Genomic DNA, 21,591 nt, shown 5'->3' with positions numbered 1-21,591 from the left:
ATTTTTGTGGATGCTTGATGGCCAATGACAACGAAGTTGAGGTGCTGAATGGAGAATTGGGATTGTGGTCAATGGGTTCAGACTTGGTCGAGTTCTTCACAGAGAACCCAGAGAGAAAACAACTGCTTGGTTTCCTTCTCCCTTCCTCTTCTCCATCCTACTTCACATGCTCCCGCTCTTCAGCTACTCGCCATACAGTGGATGGCATATGAAAGTAATCTCAAACGTTGTTCCTTGCTGAGGTTTAGATAGGAGAATTGCCTCCCGACCATCCTAGATATGGCTTCTTGCTTAGATCCTTGCTCTTCGCTCCTCCTCCTGCTCTACATGGGTCCTGTCCATGCTTCAATTCATGTTGTACCACAAAGGCACTCCTGTCTGAGAGCACCTAGTCGTGCAAAAGTCAGCAAAAAGTACTTCAGCATCTCCATACCCACTTCCTGAAAACCTCTGCAAATTTAAACAACTACCGAAGGCATCAAAAACTTTTTGAATTGTTGCCACAGCAAGAAGGTCTCAACCATCAACTACATTAACAACACCTCACTGTCAATTCCTTTAAATGGCACTCGGGGTAGGTGGGTCTCATTCCTGCTGAAGAACATGTTTTCAGCCATGTAAGGTTAAGAGAGGATGTTCGCTATAGCATTGAGCTCCAAAGTGGCACACGTGGAATTAAAACATTCAATGTTGTCTGAAGTCAGGATCCACCTGCTCCACACCCTGTGTGCTTCAACCGATGCCAGTGCTTATGTAGTTACATTGTATATGTTGTGTTGCCCTATTATGTATTTTCTTTTATTCCCTTTTCTTCCCATGTACTTAATGATCTGTTGAGCAGCTCGCAGAAAAATACTTTTCACTGTACCTCGGTACACAAGACAATAAACAAATCCGATCCAATCCAATCCAAACTAGCAGCGGGCATTCTCTATCCATGTGCTAATGTTGGCATCTGATACATTTCACCTTACAAGATTGCATTGGAACACAGTCATCAATGTGAACCTCTAACTGCAATCATAGTGCCACAGATTACAAACATTAATGAACCCAATTTCTCATTGTGCATATCCTCTGCTCCTGCCTAGTTCTGCTTATTTTTAAATCTTTGTATGAACATCAAGAATGAATGGATGAATTGATGAATAAACAAATGAACGAACAAATGAGAGAAAATGGCTTTCAGGAGTTACCGGCAACACAATTTGGCTTTATAGAGCACCCGCTTTTGACACTGCAAGTGACATTTTGCCTCCAAAATTACTTTCTCAGTTAGTATGCAGACATTGCTGGTGCTGTGTCAGGTTTCATTTTAGTGAGGCTGTTAGCATGCATGCAGGGAGAGTCCACTGGAAGTGTGTAGAGTAAGGAGATGTTGCAAATCAGTAAGTAATACAGATTTGGCACCAGTGCAGACATTTTGTAGCTCAACACTCCAACTAAAGCCCTCCCTTAACCACATACAGTTCAACATTCATTCAGCAACTGGAAGGACCCTCACCACCAGCTCTATTTAAGTGGATGATCAAATGGCATTTGGGTTCATTACTGAATGATTTTTACTGGCCATTGCTGAGTTTGTAGAAGCATTTTCTGATCTCGAGGAGAGAGTGATATGACATGAGCTGACAGAGTATATCCTGACTTCAAGGATTCAGTGAAAACGTCACCCAGACATGGATGCAGTAGATACATCCCCCCTTGGCCTGCAGTATGACAGGGAGAATAAGGAAATGGGACGTAGAGATGGACAAACTGCTGGAAGAGGGGGGAGGAGGAGCAGACGGGCTCTCCACCAATATTCTCTGTGGAGTTCAGAAGAATGAAAGGCGATCTCATAAAAATATACAGGTTTCAGAAGAGGCTTGAAAGGATGCTGAGAGACTGTTTCTATGGGTTGGACAATCTCAAACACAGGGCCACAGTTCCAAGATAAGGGGCTGATCAGCGAGGTAATAATAAGGTAATAATAATAATAATTACTTCACTCAAAGGATTGTGAATCTTTGGAATTCTCTAGGGCGTGCTCCATCATTGAAGATAGTTAAGGCTTGGGATAGACAGATTTTTGGTCTCTTGTAGATCAAGGTACATGGGGAATGCAGGAAAGCTGAGTCAAAGTTCATGATCAGCCATGATCATCGTGAATGGTTGAGCAGGCTCAACAGGGAGAGGGGGGCCATGTGGTCTACTCTTGCTGCTGTTTCTTGTATTCCAATTCTCCTCCTGGAACCTCAGTGATGAACAGTGGGCAGACTTCTCCCATGCCCCTGCCCTGGGTTCAAAGGTGGGCATAGGGTGAGAATATGGCGGGCGACCCAGAAATCAGTTCCTGCAGGATCTACTGTCGGAAAACCAGCCATCGGCCAGTGTAATCCATTAACAGGATGCAAATGAAGGCCCATTGCTTCCCAACAGCCTCCCGCCCAACCCCCAAAAACACTAGAGTCTCCGCGATGCCGGCAGGAAATCACGCTGCACACAACACGCTTGCCATGCAGATGTCGGGACTCACCTGAACAACACCTAGGGCTGGCTCCGGAGTTCAGGATGGAGGTCGCTCGCAACCCTGGACCACCACAGCAGTGGAACAGGGATCATCTGCAGGTGGACCTTCCAGATCAGTTGTGCTGGGGAGGATCCATCTTCTAGCCTCAGAATGTTTCTGGAGATCCATCTTCATTCTCAGGTGGTCCATATTCCGGTCTCCAAGAGTGGTCCCACAGATTCACTTTAATTTACAGGAGGTCCACCTTCTTTCTTCAATAGTCAGTGATATTGGGCAAATTTTCAATATGAAGCCTGGATACGATTGTGGATTCTGAACCATCTGGTCTGCTCCACCACTGAATACAGCCGAAGACACCTGGATGTATAATTAATGAGGGCGGGGCTGCGTTATTTGCCATGTTTTCCCACCAGTCTCTGCAGTGGGGAACACTCCATGTTCCGAGTACCGCCACGGCACTTATTCTCAAAATGGGCGAATGTGTATCAGACATATCTGCTTCACGAACATCCTCATTGAATTTGGTCATCTGCCGCAGCCTCAGAGCAGGGTGAAGATGACAATGCTGTCAAGTTGACTGTGGCCATGAAATTTGTACACCTGTCTCCTTGCAGGTGATATTTGCAATGGTGCCCAGTTAATGGAAGCCACTGAGACTCTGAAGAGATCCCATGAAAATGAAAATCGCTTATTGTCACAAGTAGGCTTCAGATGAAATTACTGTGAAAAGCCCCAAGTCGCCACATTCCGGTGCCTGGTTCGGGGAGGCTAGTACATTCTCTCCTTCCAGATACTAGCAGGCAGAGTGAGCATATGTAATCAGGATTGTTAGCTTCCACCAGTGCAGGATGCATGGTGGTTTACAGGCTGCACACAAAATATACTGGAACCAAAAGGAATTCAACTTCCTCAATATATCATGCAAACCAGTGGATTGGATTGGATTGGATTTGTTTATTGTCACGTATACCGAGGTACAGTGAAAAGTACTTTTCTGCGAGCAGCTCAACAGATCATTGAGTACATGGGAAGAAAAGGGAATAAAAGAAAATACATAATTGGGCAACACAAGATATACAATGTAACTACATCAGCATTGGCATCGGATGAAGCATACAGGGTGTAGTGTTAATGAGGTCAGTCCATAAGAGGGTAATTTAGGAGTCTGGTGACGGTGGGGAAGAAGCTGTTTTTGAGTCTGTTCGTGCGTGTTCTCAGACTTCTGTATCTCCTGCCCGATGGAAAAAGTTGGAAGAGTGAGTAAGCCGGGTGGGAGAGGTCTTTGATTATGCTGCCCACTTTCCCCAGCCAGCGGGAGGTGTAAATGGAGTCAATGGATGTGAGGCAAGTTCGTATGATCGACTGGGTGGTGTTCACGACTCTCTGAAGTTTCTTGCGGCCCTGGGCCGTTCAGTTGCCATACCAGGCTGTGATGCAGCCAGATAGGATGCTTTCTATGGTGCATCTGTAAAAGTTGGTAAGGGTTAATGTTGACATGCCGAATTTCCTTAGTTTCCTGAGGAAATATAGGCCCTGTTGTGCTTTCTTGGTGGTAGCGTCGACGTGGGTGGAGCAGGATTGGTTTTTGGAGGTGTGCACCCCTAGGAATTTGAAACTGCTAACCATCTTCACCTCGGCCCCGTTGATGCTGACAGGGGTGTGTACAATACTTTGCTTCCTGAAGTCAATGACCAGCTCTTTAGATTTCCTGGCATTGAGAGAGAGATTGTTGTCACTGCACCACTCCACTAGGTTCTCTATCTCCCTCCTGTATTCTGACTCGTCATTCGAGATCTGGCCCACTATGGTCGTATCATCAGCAAACCTGTAGACGGAGTTGCAACCAAATTTTGCCACGTAGTCGTGTGTGTACAGGGAGTAGAGTAGGGGGCTACGTATGCAGCCTTGCGGGGCCCCGGTATTGAGGACTATTGTGGAGGAGGTGCTGTTGTTCATTCTTACTGATTGTGGTCTGTTGGTCAGAAAATCGAGGATCCAGTTGCAGAGTGGGGAGCCAAGTCCTAGGTTTTGGAGCTTTGATATGAGCTTGGCTGGGATTATGTTGTTGAAGGCAGAGCTGTAGTCAATAAATAGGAATCTGATGTAGGAGTCCTTGTTGTCTAGATGCTCTAGGGATGAGTGTAGGGCCAGGGAAATGGCGTCTGCTGTGGACCGGTTGCGACGGTATGTGAATTGCAGTGGATCAAGGTGTTCTGGGAGTATGGAGGTGATGCGGTTTAAGATCAACCTCTCGAAGCACTTCATTACGACTGAAGTCAGGGCCACCGGACGGCAGTCATTGACGCACATTGCCTGGTTCTTCTTTGGCACTGGTGTCTGCTCTTCTGGCAGCATTTCACAGAATCCATAGAAGAAGATGATTTGGCCTATCGTGTCTTCACCAAACCTCTGAAAGAACACCTTACTTAGGCCCACTCCCCCGCCCCATCATCACAACTAAGGGGCAATTTACCATGGCCAATCCATCTAACCTGTATATCTTTGGGCTTTGTGAGGAAATCCACGCAGACAGGGGGAGAATGTGCAAGCTCTACACAGTCGCCCAAGGCAGGAATGGAACCTGGGTCCCAGGTGCTGTGAAGCAATGGTGTTAAACACTGTGCCAACCCATAATTGCTTTACTCTGAGGAAATTAACTCCGCTATGTACCTTTTAATCACCATGATTGACGTTAGGGTTATTACAGGACTACCTTTTGATGACAAGACACTCTACTGCATAACCCACTTACACACAGGTAGCATCCATATTATTAAGGATATGCTGATACACTTGACCAATGGCATGATTGAACAAAATGTTCTGCTGTGTGGACCAGTCTGGAGGAGACCTGCAGTATTTGACAGAGCATGTGACAAGGGCAGCACAGTAGCATGGTGGTTAGCACAGTTGCTTCCCAGGTTCGGTACCGGCTGGGTCACTGTCTGTGCAGAGTCTGCAAGTTCTCCCAGTGTCTGCGTGGGATTCCTCCGTGTGCTCCGGTTTCCTCCCATAGTCCAAAGATATATGGGTTGGGTGGATTGGCCATGCTAAATTGCCCTTAGTGTCCAAAAAGGTTAAATGATGGTTACTGGGTTATGAGAATAGGGTAGGTAGGGCTTGAGTTACTCTTTGTAATGGCCAGTGCAGACTCGATGGGCTGAATGGCTTCCTTCAGCACTATAAATTCTATGATTTGTGGTGCTCGACATGCTTGACAATATCATAAAGGCCTTGCCACCAGCGATACAGCGAGTAGGTGAAAAGAAGGAAGAGCAGTAAATGTAGGAGGGGAGAAGGCAACTGGCACAGCCCCTTTGTGGCAAGAATGAACACAATCAACATACCCAACGGTATTCCCAGTAAACACAAAAGTTTTCCATTTGGCAAAAATTCTACACCTTCCCTTCCTTCTGTTATTGCATATTACAGTTTCTGCTTGGTCACAATGCAAATTAAAAGCCATTATAAAATAAACATTCCAAACCAAATTTATAAATCAAAGTACAATCTGTTCCATACAAATGTCAACTAATCACCCTTGTGAATTCCTTTAGTGTTTTGTCTTCCATGTGCCTTTGCTCTGGTGCTCCAAAACACTGAACCCCAGTGGCTGCAGAATGACTGGCTTTCAATGGGAGAGACTGCAGATGGCCAGACAGCATGTCCTCAACTAACACCAGAAGGCTTGGCTTCGGACTGCAACATTTTGGTAATGGTGGCGGTGGTCTGGGCTGGCTGACAGCAAGGGAACTTGAAGAACGGTGGAAGGATAATTGCTGTCACCCTGAGAGTGGACCAAGTTCGTGCTCTACCCTGCCACTGTCACTCCCTGGGATGGGTGTTGCAGCAATCTTACTAATGTGTTCGAAGAAAGATTGTTGGACTGCTGTGACTCACAACTATCATCGCAGAAAGCTGAACTTGCCCATGACATGAATCGGAGCTACCACTGCAATACCCCAATGTTGAGTGGCTTCTGATGCAGTAGAAGCTGACTCAGCTGCCATCAGCTGCGGGGCATCATAGTTTGGTCTCCGATTGCGATTATGCAGTTGGCCATCACTTCCTCATTGGAGAAGATGGAGTCCACACTCTGCGCAAAGCCCTGTGCCATGTTAGTGTCAGACTCCACCATGCTCCTTGACATTGACCACAGCCTTTCTGATAGGTCTGCCAATGCACTGAGCATTTTCACTGCGAATACCCATCAGCCTTCTTCTGTAGTGGCCACATCAAATTCCTCACCTGAGTCCTCTTCAGTGGAACCCGTGTGCGACCTTACACACCGGTAGACTGGCATTTGCACTACCCTTGTCCCCAGCCCTGTCTACAGGCCACTCATGTTCGGTGTCTCACTACATTGCACATCCTGACTCAAAACTATCCTCTAACGAATGTGCAGTGACAGTACAGAGCTGGCTGTGAGCGTGACAGCAAGTGACTGTCTTCTTCAACTGTCCCTTGTTTTTCCTCGTCTTCTTGTTCTTCCACCATATTTTGTCAGGCATCTGAAAGGACAAAGGCACAGGGCTGGTGTTGAAGTGGGGGAAGCAGTGGACAAAAAGAGGCGCAAGCTTCCACCATCTCCAGCTAGTAAATTAGAAAAGATGTTCAGTTGAGGGAAAAGGATTAGGTATGAATATTCCATCACGTTTGATGGTGTCAGCCCTGGTGCTGACCATGACCTCAGTCAGGCTCATTCCAATGATGGAGAGCACCATTTCCTATGTGGGGTTGCTGGAGGACATACAACCTTGTCTGTCTCCCACTGATTAAGTACTGCTGTGTTTATGAACCAGCTTATCCTGCAAGAGAGCAGAAAGTGAGGGTGGTGCAATGTGTTTGGGTGATGTGGTTGGCATGGTGAATATCTGTCAGTGTGTTAAAACAATGCAATATGGGTGTGTGAGTCTTGCAACAGTGCTGAGTACCTGGAGTGAGGCAAAGCTATGAAAGATAGGCATGAGTGGTGATTGATTTGAGATTTTTGACAGCTTAGAGATGGGGTGTTGTCAATTGAGCACTATGTGAGGTCAGTAGTGCATTTGGTGGAATATGGCATTTGAAGCCACATTTGCTGATTTTGACCATTCATTGAACTTCTTTTGGTACTGCACCCAGGTCCTCAGGGCTGAACTGGCCACTAATAGTGACAGCTGTCTGGTCCCAGTGCCTTTGCAAAGTATATGTTTACAGTTCCATGTGGATAGATGGCATCTCTTTCCAGTGCAATATCAGAAAATCTTGGAGCCTGTTCACTGCCAAGTCATACCAATCTTTTCTGCGTCGTGTTAACATTCACAATTACTTTCAGTACCTCTCCCAGCTACAATGCATTTCCCTGTTAAGAAATGCAGACTGGCTTTAGGTAGTGCAATTGAGCTTTAACTTGCACCAGCCTCTCCCCACCACCCCTCAAACCCTGCATGAGCCATTCAGCACTCACTGCATGCAACAATGATGTAAATCAGTACGCAGCACAATGTCAGTGCACTGTCCATATCAGAGACAATGGGCCCGGGTAAATCGCGCATGTTTTCAGTCTTTATCGGATGCTGCGGCCAGCGAACCTGGCAATGTGAGCAAGGACGTATCCACAACCATTTTTAATGAGAAGTGCGTGAAAGCACTGTTGTTTGTAGAATGCATTTGAGTGATGTCAGCTAATTCAGCTTGAAGTATTGGTTTTAGTAACTACCCCCCCCCCCCACATTAGAAGGCAGTGGGGTTCACAGGGTGAAAATGGCTCTGTGATTTGGAAGGAGGTACCTTTTTCTAAAATAAATGAGAAAACATTCAAATTTATTCAATCTTTTCTCACATTTCCAAGGCTTCCAAAAGCACTTCACACACAATCTATCGTTACGATGCTCAATGGTGGTGTGAAGCATGGAGACATGCAGCCAGCTTGTGAACAGCATAAGGACGGTGGGCTGGTTTAGCTCAGTTCGCCAGTAGTGTGGGATTAATTCCCGTATTGGCTGAGGTAATTCATAAAGGCTCCACTTTCTCAACCTTGCCCTTCATCTGAGGTGTGGTGATCCTCAGATTAAATCACCACCAGTCAGCTCTCCCCCTCAAAGGGCGTGACATAAAAAGCAGTAGCGGGAGTCAGCTATATGGCCCTTCGGGCTTGCTCTGCCCTTCAATTAGATCATGACTAACCTTTGACATGTGTTGTCAAAGGGTTTGGGGGGGATGGAGGCATTTGCGGGGAGAGGAGATCAGCAGGAAGCAGCAAGGCTGGGAGGGGGGGGGGGGGTGGGTGGGCGGGGGGAGAAGGTCGTGGCTCTCAGCAAGTTTCCCCCCTCCATGATGTCAGGTCCGTTTATCAGGCAATAGCTGCCTTTGAACGAGTCACTCCACCTCGCCCTTCCTCAGGAGCCTGCAAGCAACCACAGGTGCTGCTGGGTGAATACGAGGTTGCAGGATGGGTCTGTTAAGAGAGCATTAATTGGGATGGAGGCAGGTAGACAGCAGAGTCCTCCACCCATATTCCTCCTGCCTGATTAAATGCTTGATTCCACCAAAATTACCATGGGAGAGGGTACTAAATTCCATCCAGTAACTTAGAAATGTAGTGAACAGTGTGAAGGATGAAGACAAAGTTCAGGAGGACAAAACTGGATTGTTTCAATTGGCATACATACGGCGGATGAAATTTAACATAGAGGCATGCAAAATGATCCAGTTTTAGCAGGATGTACAAGGTGAGCCAACATAAAATTAATGATACATTTTGAAAAGAAAGGGGTCGCAAAAACAGAGAGACCTGGAGGTGTACTTATACAGGTCTTTGATGGCGGCAGGTTGCGACGACTGTTACAAAAGCCTTGGCTTTGTAAATGGAATCATAGGATCGCCACAGCGCAGAACGAGGTAATTTGCCCCATCGGGTCTACACCGACCATCTGAGAGAGCACCCTACCTTGGTGCACTCTCCTTAAACCCGTAACCCTACCTAACCTTGCGTATACGAAGGGGCAATTTAGCATGGCCAATCCACCTAACCTGCACATCTTTGGACTGGGTAAGAAAAGCAAAGAATGTTATGCTACACCTTTACAAATCACTAATTTGACCCCAGTGGAACATTGTGGCCAATTCTCGTCATCACAATTTCGGGCAGCACGGTAGCATGGTGGTTAGCATAAATGCTTCACAGCTCCAGGGTCCCAGGTTCGATTCCCGGCTGGGTCACTGTCTGTGCGGAGTCTGCACGTCCTCCCCGTGTGTGCGTGGGTTTCCTCCGGTTTCCTCCCACAGTCCAATGATGTGCGGGTTAGGTGGATTGGCCATGCTAAATTGCCCGTAGTGTCCTAAAAAGTAAGGTTAAGGGGGGGGGGGGGTTGTTGGGTTACGGGTATAGGGTGGATACGTGGGTTTGAGTAGGGTGATCATTGCTCGGCACAACATCGAGGGCCGAAGGGCCTGTTCTGTGCTGTACTGTTCTATGTTCTATGAAAGGATATCAAGACCTTCGATCAGGAGATTTACATTAAAGGTGCTGGGAACAAAAACCTTCAGTTAGTGGAGAGACTTGGGTTGTTTTCCTTAGCGGAGAGGATTAAAGGGAGATCTGACAGAAGTCTTCAAAATTTTGAGATGTTTCGATACAGTAAATAAGGATAAACTTTCCAATAACAGATGGGTCAATAACCAGGGGAAACAATATTTCACGTAATTAGCCAGAATAACCAGAAAATGAGGAAATGTGGAGTGGTTATGATCGGGAATGCACTGTCTGAAAGCGAGGTGGAAGCAGATTCCAAAACATCTTCCAACTGAGAATTTAATAAAATACTTGAAAAGGAGAAATTTGCAGGACGGTAGGGAAAGAGTAAGGGAATAGGACTAATTGAATAATTCTTCCAAAGGCACAATATGCCATCTGACCTCCTGCACGGTATCATTTTATTAGTCTATGAAAGGTTATTTTGACTGTGAGAATCCATTCTTTCAGGTCATAGGTGATGCTTAAGGAACTTATAAGCTCAAAGCTCATATATGGCATTGCGGAAGCAAAATGTAATATCTGCATAAAAGCCTGAAACTAGTATTGCAAACCTGACAACAACAGGTGACTTCAGACTTCAGGCATTTAGAAACGAATGACTTTCACCAAGTTTAAATGCTGAATGTGAAATCAGATGCCGCCAAAAATTGGTTTCCCTGAGAATTTTCTAATGAATCAGTTGCTGAAACCCTCACATTATTTCCATAAACTCAAAATTTGGTTGTCGAGGTTGAACGAGTTAAACTGGAGAGACTTGCATTTAAATCGCAATGTAGAACAGCAATTTAGAACAGAATTAAACGGAACTCAAAATGGGTGGCTTACTTTTGTTAACTCGGGGATTTGTGCAAGTATTAAGAGATGAAAGTTATGCTGAATTTTTCAAACATCATTGGAACAATCCAATGATTTATCCAAATACCATTAAATCTTTTGAAAGTTCAATCTCAATAGCGTCACAGAACTATCACCCAAAGTATTGTTTTGTGCGACAAAGATAACAGATTTTAAGAAGAATGGCCCAATGCTTTGTTTTAAGAAGGATCTTAGAGGAAGAGAAGGGGGTGTAACTGCCGAGGGCACTCTGAAATACGGGGTTCAGATGACTTGAGACATGGTTGCCCATGTAAAAAGGCCACACTTCATTCTAACTTCCTTTGACATTTTCTCATTCATTACGCTGTCTCCTCAGTTTCTGTCCTTTTCTAACTCAAGTTTAAACACAAATTAAATCATATGTTTATCAATTAGTCATTTTATGATTCATACGCGCCAGATGGCTCCGTCAGTATGCGCTCCCTTTTATCCTCACAGTTATGAATACTGAGAGGGAGTTGGGTGTTAGTGGTGGATGTAGGGTTGGAAGAGACCAGGGAGATAGCAAAGAAAAAGCTATGAAGGGATTTTGAAATTTTAAACTTGAGGACCAGGAGGATTCAACTCTACAGATCGGGAGAATAGGATATAAGTTATGTTACATCCGTGGAAATTGGTGGTCAGGGTTTTTTCTGATGCTGAGGTTACAAATAGTCTCGTTCAACCTCGGGCGTGGCTGATGAAGGAATAAAATAGGTGGCAAGGGTACAGAGCTTGTATTGGCGGTAGTGGTGGTGGTAGTGGTGGTGGTGGTGGAGGTGGTGGTGGTGGTGGTGATGGTGAGTTGCTGCTGTTGAAGTCACTGGTTTCAATCTTTCCAATATTAACTGGAGAACATAATTTACCCATATTTTCCTTGATGAGAATGGATCACAAACTGTGCAATATTAACCCTTAAGATTGCAACCAACAGTTGTGTTCAAAATAAAACAAAACCTGGCATTTGAGTAATCATGTAATCCATTTATTCAGAGAATAATCAGAATTGTACTTTTTTTTTTACTACTTTGTAATATTCAGAATTGGAAAGGTACAGAGAATCATTTCTATAGGTGTCATGTGAAGGAAACCATGCATTAAAAATCGACAAAGGATCTTTAGTACTTAAAGGGTTCAAGAAAACAGTTTTATTTCAATATGCTTTTAAAAATTCCCTTCCTCGCATGAACACCATATTCCCTCGTATGCAGGTGATCCACTTTGATCTCAGGTATTGTACCTGGAAATGAGACAAACCTCAAAAGGACACCATTAAAGTTGCATTTGGCTTGGCTAACAGCAGATACTATGGGATCGGAGCATGACAGCTTTCTTGACCAAAACTTTAGATCCTGCATTTTGCTGCAGGTTAATGTTGCTCAATAGTTATTCAAGAACTGAGGGATGTAGGTAAACTCTGATGAGAATACCACTGCTTCAACTAGCAGCCATCTCTTCAGAATAACTTTACTTTCTTCTTTGGTTTCCATTTCAATTCTTTAAAAGTCACTTGGGGAACACTCAGTTCACACAACATAGAACATTTTATTCGTTTAAAATGGTATTTTGTTCAGCAAGAAAATCATCCGTTGATGAACTTTACAGCTTAACCTTCCCAATACAAATACGAAACTATGAGGATAACAACACCATTTGACCAGGAATCTTGCCATTTTTGTTGACTGTGTAATATTGATCCCCACATTATTATTTATATCAACATACTGCCAGCAGTTATGTATACTCTGGTTTGCACCTTTGTCTATATTATGACTTATTGATGCAAGGGGAAGCTGATGAAAAATACAAATGCTCAAGAACCTTTTGGTGAAATCATTGGTTCTTTGAACACTCTTTGCTAAATATCATCCAGATCTAACACATATTGAACTTGTCGATCAATAACTCCATTATCATTCAGTACATTCATTTACAGCTCTCGTATCATACTTATTCATTCATAATACAGACTGTCATGGTTATCAAGCATCAAAACGGACAGCCATTGCTGTGTTTTATGGCACCGGTAAAGACTGTTCTGCCCTGTGCCAGTATTTCTGTTCCACACTATTTTCATCTTCCGCGCCATTTACTTCGTCTCACCCCATCAGCTTACCCTTCTATTATTTTTCCACCCTTGCACTTATCCAGCTTCCCCATATGTTACACATCTCAACCACTCCATGTGGTTGTCGGTTTTACATTCTCTTGGAGTGAAGAGTTTTCTCCTGAATTCTTTCTGATTTTCTTCAGTGATTATCTTACAATCATGGCCCCCAGTTTTGCAATGTTAAGAATCACTCCAGAAAGTATATAAAGAGGATATGTAATATAACCCTATCAGGCTGCAAACACCTCCCAGGAATGTGTTATTTTAAAAAAATGTTTCAATAATTCAGATACACACAGACACACACAGGTATACATTTTAAAAAGGTTACCTGAATGAGAGGAGTAACATTACTGTCAACACCACGAAAACAAAGGCAGCATTTTAAGTTACAAACAAAGCATTTCAAATAATTTTGCTCTGCTCACTCAGTCTTCCCTTTCACTGGCATTTTCTCAGCTTCATTCTCTTCTACCCGTTTTCGCTCTTTTAACTTTAACTAACATAAACCTCGTCTGACATTTCGATTCATTATCTTCCCTTTCTAGCCTTAAGCACTGTTTTTAATTTGTATGAGGTGCCAACATCGATTCTGGGAAAGGGTTTCACATCAGACAAGATCAACCACAAGATCAAGCACTTCAGAGGGGTTATTTCTTCAACCAAAGGCCATGAAAAATAATGAAGATGGTCAAGTTCGTGTAGCAGATCAGACCAAGTTTTGACGTGATCATGGACTGGAATGAAATAACCCTCACTGTGCTGTGTGGATGACCTCAATCTGAGGAAAAGCAACCCGCCTCTCGGAATAATCTCAACCTTGGGTTCTGGGATCACATAACCTTACTGAGTTTTACTCATCTGGCATTTAATGTAATCTAAATCCTTGTTTCGCACCTTACAACTACTGGCAAGAATCTTTGATGCCCTGTCGGTATATTTTTGAAACATGTAAAACAGATATCACATCCAGGTTTATGAGGAAACGCATGCAAACCAAACACGCCATTGGCATCACCACTTACATTTTTATTCCCTTTCCAGTTAATTAAAGATAGATCGACACATATATGAATTTCATTTCATTATCCCTGCAAAACATTTCCCCTGCCCTTTAATCTCACATGTATTTCCATGTGACATACCTCTCTTCTCAAAATGCAGTGGACCATTACAATGACAAAGCCTTCCAAAGAGTCAAAGACAGCAAAGAGGATCTGAAAGAGGGCCGATCTTCGATCTGTGATGGCTAACACTGCAGACATCCAGGTCAACGCTAAAAGTGGTAGGACCACACAAGAGCTCCAAAGAGATGCCCTATTAATTGGGGGGGAAAAACAAGATGTTAGAGAGAAAAATGAAATAGCTTCTGTCTGTACCAGGCCAATGATATTGTTCAGCAAAGGCTTGGTTGAACACAAATCCAAATACAATAAAGCAGAAGTGCCAAACAAACAATTATTGTAATGTAATTAAACTTCCCATTATAATTAGGTAATGCTGAGGATTGTGTTGTTTACTATGTTTAAGAAGGGAGTGACAGCAACACGCTAAACCATTCAGACCTGCGACAAATATCTTTAGTGTCATTTCAGCTAAAAGATTTAGCTGATTCCATCAACAGAAAGCTCTGCTTATACCAAGTTCCATTTCAATAAATTAACTTTGATCAGAAAGTCCATTTGCCCTCCAAATGTCTAAATTCTGACGCGATATCATGCATTCTATGCTGAAAATACTAATGATTATTACCTTAATAAGTGCTCCAGTAACATCTACAGCTTCATAAAGCAGCATAATCGTATTGCACTCAGTACACTTAAAAATACATTTTGAATAACTGGAGGGCATATCATTACCAGCAGTGAAACAATAAGGACATGGGAGGAGATTTGATTCATCAAATCCTTTTCCTCCATTTAACTTCCTGAGACAATGTCCTGTGAAGATTTCTCTGCCCCTTCTTCAAGCGATCAAGTAAAACATCAGCATATCTACATAATCCTGTTCCATCTAATCATCTCCCAGAGGAACAAATGTGTGTATGTTTTTGGTATAAAGCCAGAAAATGCTGGAAAAAACCATGGCAGGTCTGGCAGCATGGAGAGAAGAACAGGAGTCTGTGTTTCAGGTTGATGACCTTTCGGGGGAGCTGGAGAAGGTAACGGGGAGGAGAGGAAGAACAAACAGAAAGGTCTTTATGGGGTGAAAGGAAGGAGAGATGAAATGACAAATGGTTCACGGCAGCAGGAGATGGTAATGAGATATGTGAAGAAACAAAAGACAGACCAACAGGTGTAAATGGAAATAGAATTATTAGCATCAGCAGCCATCCACAAAAAATGTGTACAGAGGCTATGATTTGAAGTTATGCTCAATGCTGAAACTTTAACATTTGTTTGAGGCTGAGGACAGGTGGACTGCAGGTACATTGAAAGGAGGTTCTACAATGCAGCCATCCAATCTACATTTGGTTGCCTTTTTTTTCCCCTCCATTCTTTTATGGGATGTGGGCATTGCTGGCAGTGCCAGGATTTGTCCTAAAATGTCTTCTGAGGGCAGTTATGAGTCAACCAAGTTGCAGTGGTCTGGAGTCGCTAAGAGGCCAAACCAGGTAAGGACAGCAGATCTCCTTCCCCAAGGTGGGCTTTTAAGACAACCAATGATGGTTTCATGATCACCAGTAAGGAAACTGGCCTTCATTTCATTTTTTTGTTGTTGTTGATTAATTCATTGAATTTAAATTCCACCAGATGCCATGGTGGTATTTGAACCTGTGACCACAGAGCATTAGTCCAGGCCTCTGGATTATTAGCACAGTGACATTACCACTGCACCACTGCCTCCCCAGTGTGGCGGAGACTCCATCGTGAGCAGTGAATACAGTACACTTAATTAACAACAAGATGGGAAAATTGTTATTTCACCTGAAAAACTGGGGTCCCACAGTGGGAACACGGGAAGTAAAAGGGCCACTGTTGTATTTCCTGTGCTCGCATGGAAAGGTACCATGGGAATGGGACAGGATGTTGGGGGAACCTGTATGTCATGCAGAGAACAGTCTCTTTGGAATGCAGAAGGGGGAGGAGAGGAGTTTGGTGGCGACATAACACTGGAGGTAGTGGAAATGGCAGGAGACAATCTTTTGAATGTGGAGGCTAGTAGGTAGAAGATGATGGGGGGGAAGCTCTTCAGAGTTCTGGGTGGGAAAAGAAGGGGTGAGAGGCGATGTGTGGGACATGGTGTGGAAACGGCCGAAAGCCCCATCAACCATGGTGGAAGGAATTCCTGGGTTGAGGAAAAACAAGACATACCAGTTGTATTAGTGCGGAAGGTAGCATAGTCAAAACAGATGTGACAGAGACTGAAAAACTGGGAAAATAAAATAGTTTTCCAAGTGGAAACCAGGTAGAAGGAAGTATAGTCAAAGAAGCCGCGTGACATGATCAGTAGATTTGTAGTGGGACATATGTTTCGCCAGGGGCTGTTTAGCACACTGGGCTAAATCGCTGGCTTTGAAAGCAGACCAAGACAGGCCAGCAGCACGATTCAATTCCCGTAACAGCCTCCCCGAACAGGCGTCGGAATGTGGCGACTAGGGGCTTTTCACAGTAACTTCACTGAAGCCTACTCGTGACAATAAGCGATTTTCATTTCATTTTTCATTTCAGTATCTGTTTTTTGTGTACAGGTGTGTAACGTATAGGAGTTTGGTCATGATTGGAGTATCCCGGACAAGCCCTCCAATGCATTTGTGAGTGGCACAGTGGCACAGTGGTTCGTGTGATGCCTCACAGCTCCAGGGACACGGGTTCAATTTTGGCCTCGGGTAACTGTCTATGTGGAGTGTGCACGTCCTTCCCGTGTCTACGTGGGTTTCCTCCGGGTGCTCCGGTTTCCTCCCACAGTCCAAAGATGTACACAGTAGATGGATTGGCTATGCTAAATTGTCCCTTCATGTCCCAAAAGGGTAGGTGGGGTTATTGGGTGACGGGCATAGGGTGGAGGCGTGGTAGGGTGCTCTTTCCAAGGGCCGGTGCAGACTCTATAAGCCAAATGGCCTCCTTCTGCACTGTAAATTCTATAATTCTATGATACATTGTCCAGTATGTTGTTTGCTTTTAATCACCTTTTTCCCCTACTTTTAGTCCATTTATATAGTTGCCACCACTCCCCTCAATCCCTCCTTATACATCCTGCAAAAATTAACATTATCACATCAATTATTCTGAAATTCATTTGCAAATTACATGCTCTTCCTGAATGTGTACTAATTTATTTTGCTTTTTGTCACAATATTTAGTGACAGTCTAAATGGCACTTTCATTCCAGAGTCGGAATTGTTGATGTGAGCCGTGAGCTGCAAACATGGAACAGTAAACCAATTCATCTGACATTAGCAGTCGGGAAAATGTTAAATCTATTATTCGGGACGCAGCGATAGGGAACGTAGGAAAGCATAGGATTTGGCAGTCAGCACATCTAAATGAAAAGGAAAGCATATTTGACAATTTGTAAGCATCTATGTGGTCGTAGGGTAGATAGAGGGAAACAAACGGATTTAGCATAATTGGATTTAAAAGCAAAAGTTTTGACAAGGTCCCACTCAAGAGCTTATTGCAAAACAATTGGGGCTCATGGGATAAGGGGTAATATGTTAGTATGGTTAGAGGGTTCGTTAATGGATGGAACAGAAAATGGGAATAAATGCTTTATTTGGGTTGGCTGTAACTTGCGGGGTACATCAACGTTCAGTGCTTGCCTTTTCGGGTCTCAGGTACATACATTCTATGGGTGCAATCTGACGGAAAAGTTTGTAAGCATCACTTGTGGCGGGTTTTGTTGGGAGTTTCTCCCCGACTCTGCTGGGGAGTTCCCCAACGCTATCTAACCACACGTAATCACTTTGTGGGGCCCTGGGGAGTTTCTCCCTGGTCAAGCCCATACTGGGGAGGTGAACTTGCTGGCCAGACCAGTTCCTCAGCGTTTGGGCCACCATTTTGAAAGGGTATCTCTATCTAGTTGTGGGCTTCTCAGTGCCCCGCACCTCCCACCCATGGACAGTGTCACTTGCCACACACATGGGCATTCCCCCCCCTCCCCCCGCAAATGATGACACCCCCGCTATTGGCTCACTGAGGACCCCCTCCCCGCCATTTCAGGCCTTCCCACACATCCTTTCCAGGCCCGCATTTCAGGATCCTCACCCTTCCCCTCCAACGCCCCGCCCAATGCAGTGGACCAGCACTGAACGGCGCCTGGCTGGGGACTCCCTGGGGAGGCTGGTAGATGCTGGGAGCCTGATAGATCCTAAGTCAGCAAGCCTAAACAGCTTTTAAACCTACTTTGCGAGGCTCAGTCCGACGGGATCCTGATCACGATGCCTGGGTAGATCTTGCTAGGTATACTGTCTGTAGGAAGTCAGAGACCTCTACAGGCTGCGATGCGATCCCGTTCGGGCGCAACGTGGCCAGTAGATTGCGTCATAAATCAATGACTTCGATAAGAGGAATGCAACATATTTTGTTATGCTGAAGATAAAAAGTTAGAGTGGAAAGTAAGCCGTGAGAACACAAAAAGAGATTGCACAAAGAAATAGGTAACTTAAATGAGTGCATAAGAATGCGTCAAATGGAATATAATGTGGAAAAGTAGAAACGTAGTTCTCAACTTTTGCATGAGAAATGGAAAAAGCAAAATATTTTTTATACGGTGAAAGATTGGAACATTTTGGTCGTTAAAGAAACCCAAGTGCTCTTGTATGTGAATCACACAAAGTTAGTGTGTGGCTACATCAAGCAATGAGGAGAAATGATACACTAACCTTTATCACAAAGGGTTCAGAGTATACCGGCCTGTTTTTGACTCATTCAAAACTCATTCACTTACACGGAGTTAAATTTGGGCTCTTTCAGAGTAAAGTCTGACTGCAACTATCTCGGGCCTTGCTGAGGCCATGCCTAGAATGCTGGACGCGATTTAATGGTCTTGTTGTGCGGAAGCGAGAGTGCGTCCACGCCGTTAAATCGCTGGAGAGGCCAAAATCGAGAACCACATCGTGCGCCGACCTGTTTGCGATCTAACCGATCAGGATCCCGCCATAACGTGGCGAGAAATCAATAATCACCACTTAAGCCCAAACTCCACACAATTAATAGGAATAAACCCCTATAAATAATATCCCTCAGGCTATTCAATGAACCCTGAACCGTAGCACCCATGCTCTCTCTAATTACTGCATAATGTGCATGGCTGCTTTGTTCCATTACGCATGCACACATCTTAAAGTGAATATTGCTTGGATACAGCCTATTTGCTCTCACCATGGCACATTTGCAACTGCTCCACACACACATGAGGCTCAAGAGGTTAGCACCATTGCTTCTGAGTCAGAAAATCACTGGTTCTAGGCCTTGCTCTAGATACTGGAATACAAAAATCGATTCCAGTGCAGTACTGAGGAAATATTTCACTGTTAGAGGTGTCAGCTTTGGTTGAGACGTAAAGCTCTTTCAGTGGACCCAAAAGATCTCACTGCGCCATTTTGAAGAAGAATTGGGGAGCGACCTCTCACAGAATGATACAGCACAGAAGAGGCCCTTCGGCCCATCGAATCTGCACCGACAGATAAAAACACCTGACCTGTCTACCCAATCCCATTTTCCAGCACGTGGCCCATAGCATTGCATGTTATGAGGTGCCAAATGCTCATCCAGGTACTTTTTAAAGGATGTGGGGAACCTGCCTCTACCACATTCCCAGGCAGTGCATTCCAGACTGTCACCACCCTTTGGGTGAAAACATTTTTCCTCAAATCCCTCCCGAAACCTCCAGCCCCTCACCTTGAACTTGTGTCCCCTTGTGACTGACCCTTCAACTGAGGGGAACAGCTGCTCCCTATCCACCCTGTCCATGCCCCTCACAATCGGTACACCTCGATTAGTTGACCTTGGTGACCTGATCAATATTCAGCCCTCAATTAACATTACAAAACAAAAATTATCTGGTCTTTATCATGCTGCTTGTTTGTGGCAGCTTGCTGTGCTATAATTAGAATTCATGTCTCCTGTGTTAGAACAGAGACATCACTTAAAAGCAAGTACTTATTAACTGCAAAATGGTTGAGGAAATGCTGTGGTGTGAAAGGCGCAATGTAAATTCAAATCTTTTCAAATTTCTTCCACTGCAGCTAATTATGCAGAGAAACTATTCAATGGTTAATGGCATCACACTAGTCAAAGGGCTTCAAAGTGGAGCTTTACATCAATAAGTCTGTTATTTTCAAGGCTGATTGGTTATATTTTCTTGACATACCAATCTATTAAGTGCCTGCAAACTGCAAAGATAAATTACCAAAAGTCTTGACAGAGAGGAGAGAAACAAGTTACCATCACAAGTATGCAGTAACTGCAAATGACAGCGAGTCAAATGATAGCTGCAATGATCTTCCGTGTGCATGCCCAGCGGGAACACATTTTGACAAGTGTGCATCCACAGATATTATACAACTACTCAATCAAAAAAAAACTGTGATAGCAGGTTTGCTCGGATGAAATGATCCTTTAACCTGCATGGTCAAAAATTATATTTGACGGACTTCTGGAAAATAAATTTTGCCAGAAGTTGCCGAGCTGTCTTGTGCACTTTACATCTGTCAAATTGATCCCCTTCATTTAGTTTGGCACAATGAAGGAATGCCTGTTCATGGGGATTTTAAGATTGACCAGGTCATATGTCTGGAGACAACGTGAAATATTTTTGCTGATCAATATAAGAACTTACAGGAAGCAGAATGAGTCCTAAAGCCCAATCTGAATATTGCTTTTTTCGCATCCATCAACCTAACAGATTTGCCTGGTTGGCACTCCCAGGCCGGCAGCACGACCAAGGGTCAGGGCCTGAGGGGGGCCATGCTCAGCAAAGGAGGGTGAAATGAAATGAAAATCGCTTATTGTCACGAGTAAGCTTCAATGAAGTTACTGTGAAAAGCCCTTAGTCGCCACATTCCGGCGCCTGTCCGGGGAGGCTGGTACGGGAATCGAACCGTGCTGCTGGCCTGCTTCAAAAGCCAGTGATTTTAGCTCAGTGAGCTAAACCAGCCCCTGGTTGGGTGGTAAGAAAGATGGGGAGGTGAAGGGTGGGTATGAAGGGGCCACCAGAAAGTTGGGGGCATTGAAGGGTGGGGGTCCTGGTGGAGTGACCCGAAACAGGGCATGGGAAGGGTTGAAAAGGGGGTGCCCTTAGCGACTCCATAATGAGATGTCCTCACTTGTGGGGGTGTGGGGTAATGCCCATGTGTGTGGAGGGTGACATTGCCTGTGGTGGAGGGTGTGGGGACACTCAATCCCATGTAGAGATCGGAGAACTCTTTTAAAATGAAGGCCCGATCTCAGTGAGCCGATTTGGCCAGCGAGTTCAGCTCCCCAGTAATGGAAAAGATTCTGAGTGTTGGCTCGACCAGGGAGAAACTCCCACAGCCCAACAAAGTGACTAAAGTGTGGTTAGATAGCAGTGGGGAACCCGTTGACAGAGCCGGGGTCGGGAGGAGGGGGGGTTGGGTTAAGAAACTCACAGCAAAATCCGCACAAATGATAC

General features: G+C 44.5%; 1 protein-coding gene across 10 annotated transcripts in view; it reads right to left on the bottom strand.

Annotated features, from left to right (window-relative positions):
- The window catches only part of adgrb1a (adhesion G protein-coupled receptor B1a), an 846,604-nt gene that overhangs the window by 78,310 nt on the left and 746,703 nt on the right, over nucleotides 1-21,591 (bottom strand). For all 10 annotated transcript variants that reach the window (XM_038808775.1, XM_038808774.1, XM_038808778.1 and 7 more), the window contains one exon: nucleotides 14,142-14,313. In XM_038808775.1, coding sequence (XP_038664703.1) covers nucleotides 14,142-14,313 — 172 coding nt within the window. The remainder of the gene's footprint in view (nucleotides 1-14,141; nucleotides 14,314-21,591) is intronic.

This window comes from Scyliorhinus canicula, chromosome 10, assembly GCF_902713615.1.
Source record: "Scyliorhinus canicula chromosome 10, sScyCan1.1, whole genome shotgun sequence".
NCBI classification, from domain to species: Eukaryota; Metazoa; Chordata; class Chondrichthyes; order Carcharhiniformes; family Scyliorhinidae; genus Scyliorhinus; species Scyliorhinus canicula.
Note: the sequence above shows the minus strand (reverse complement) of the source record. Positions and strands in the feature narration are given on the sequence as shown.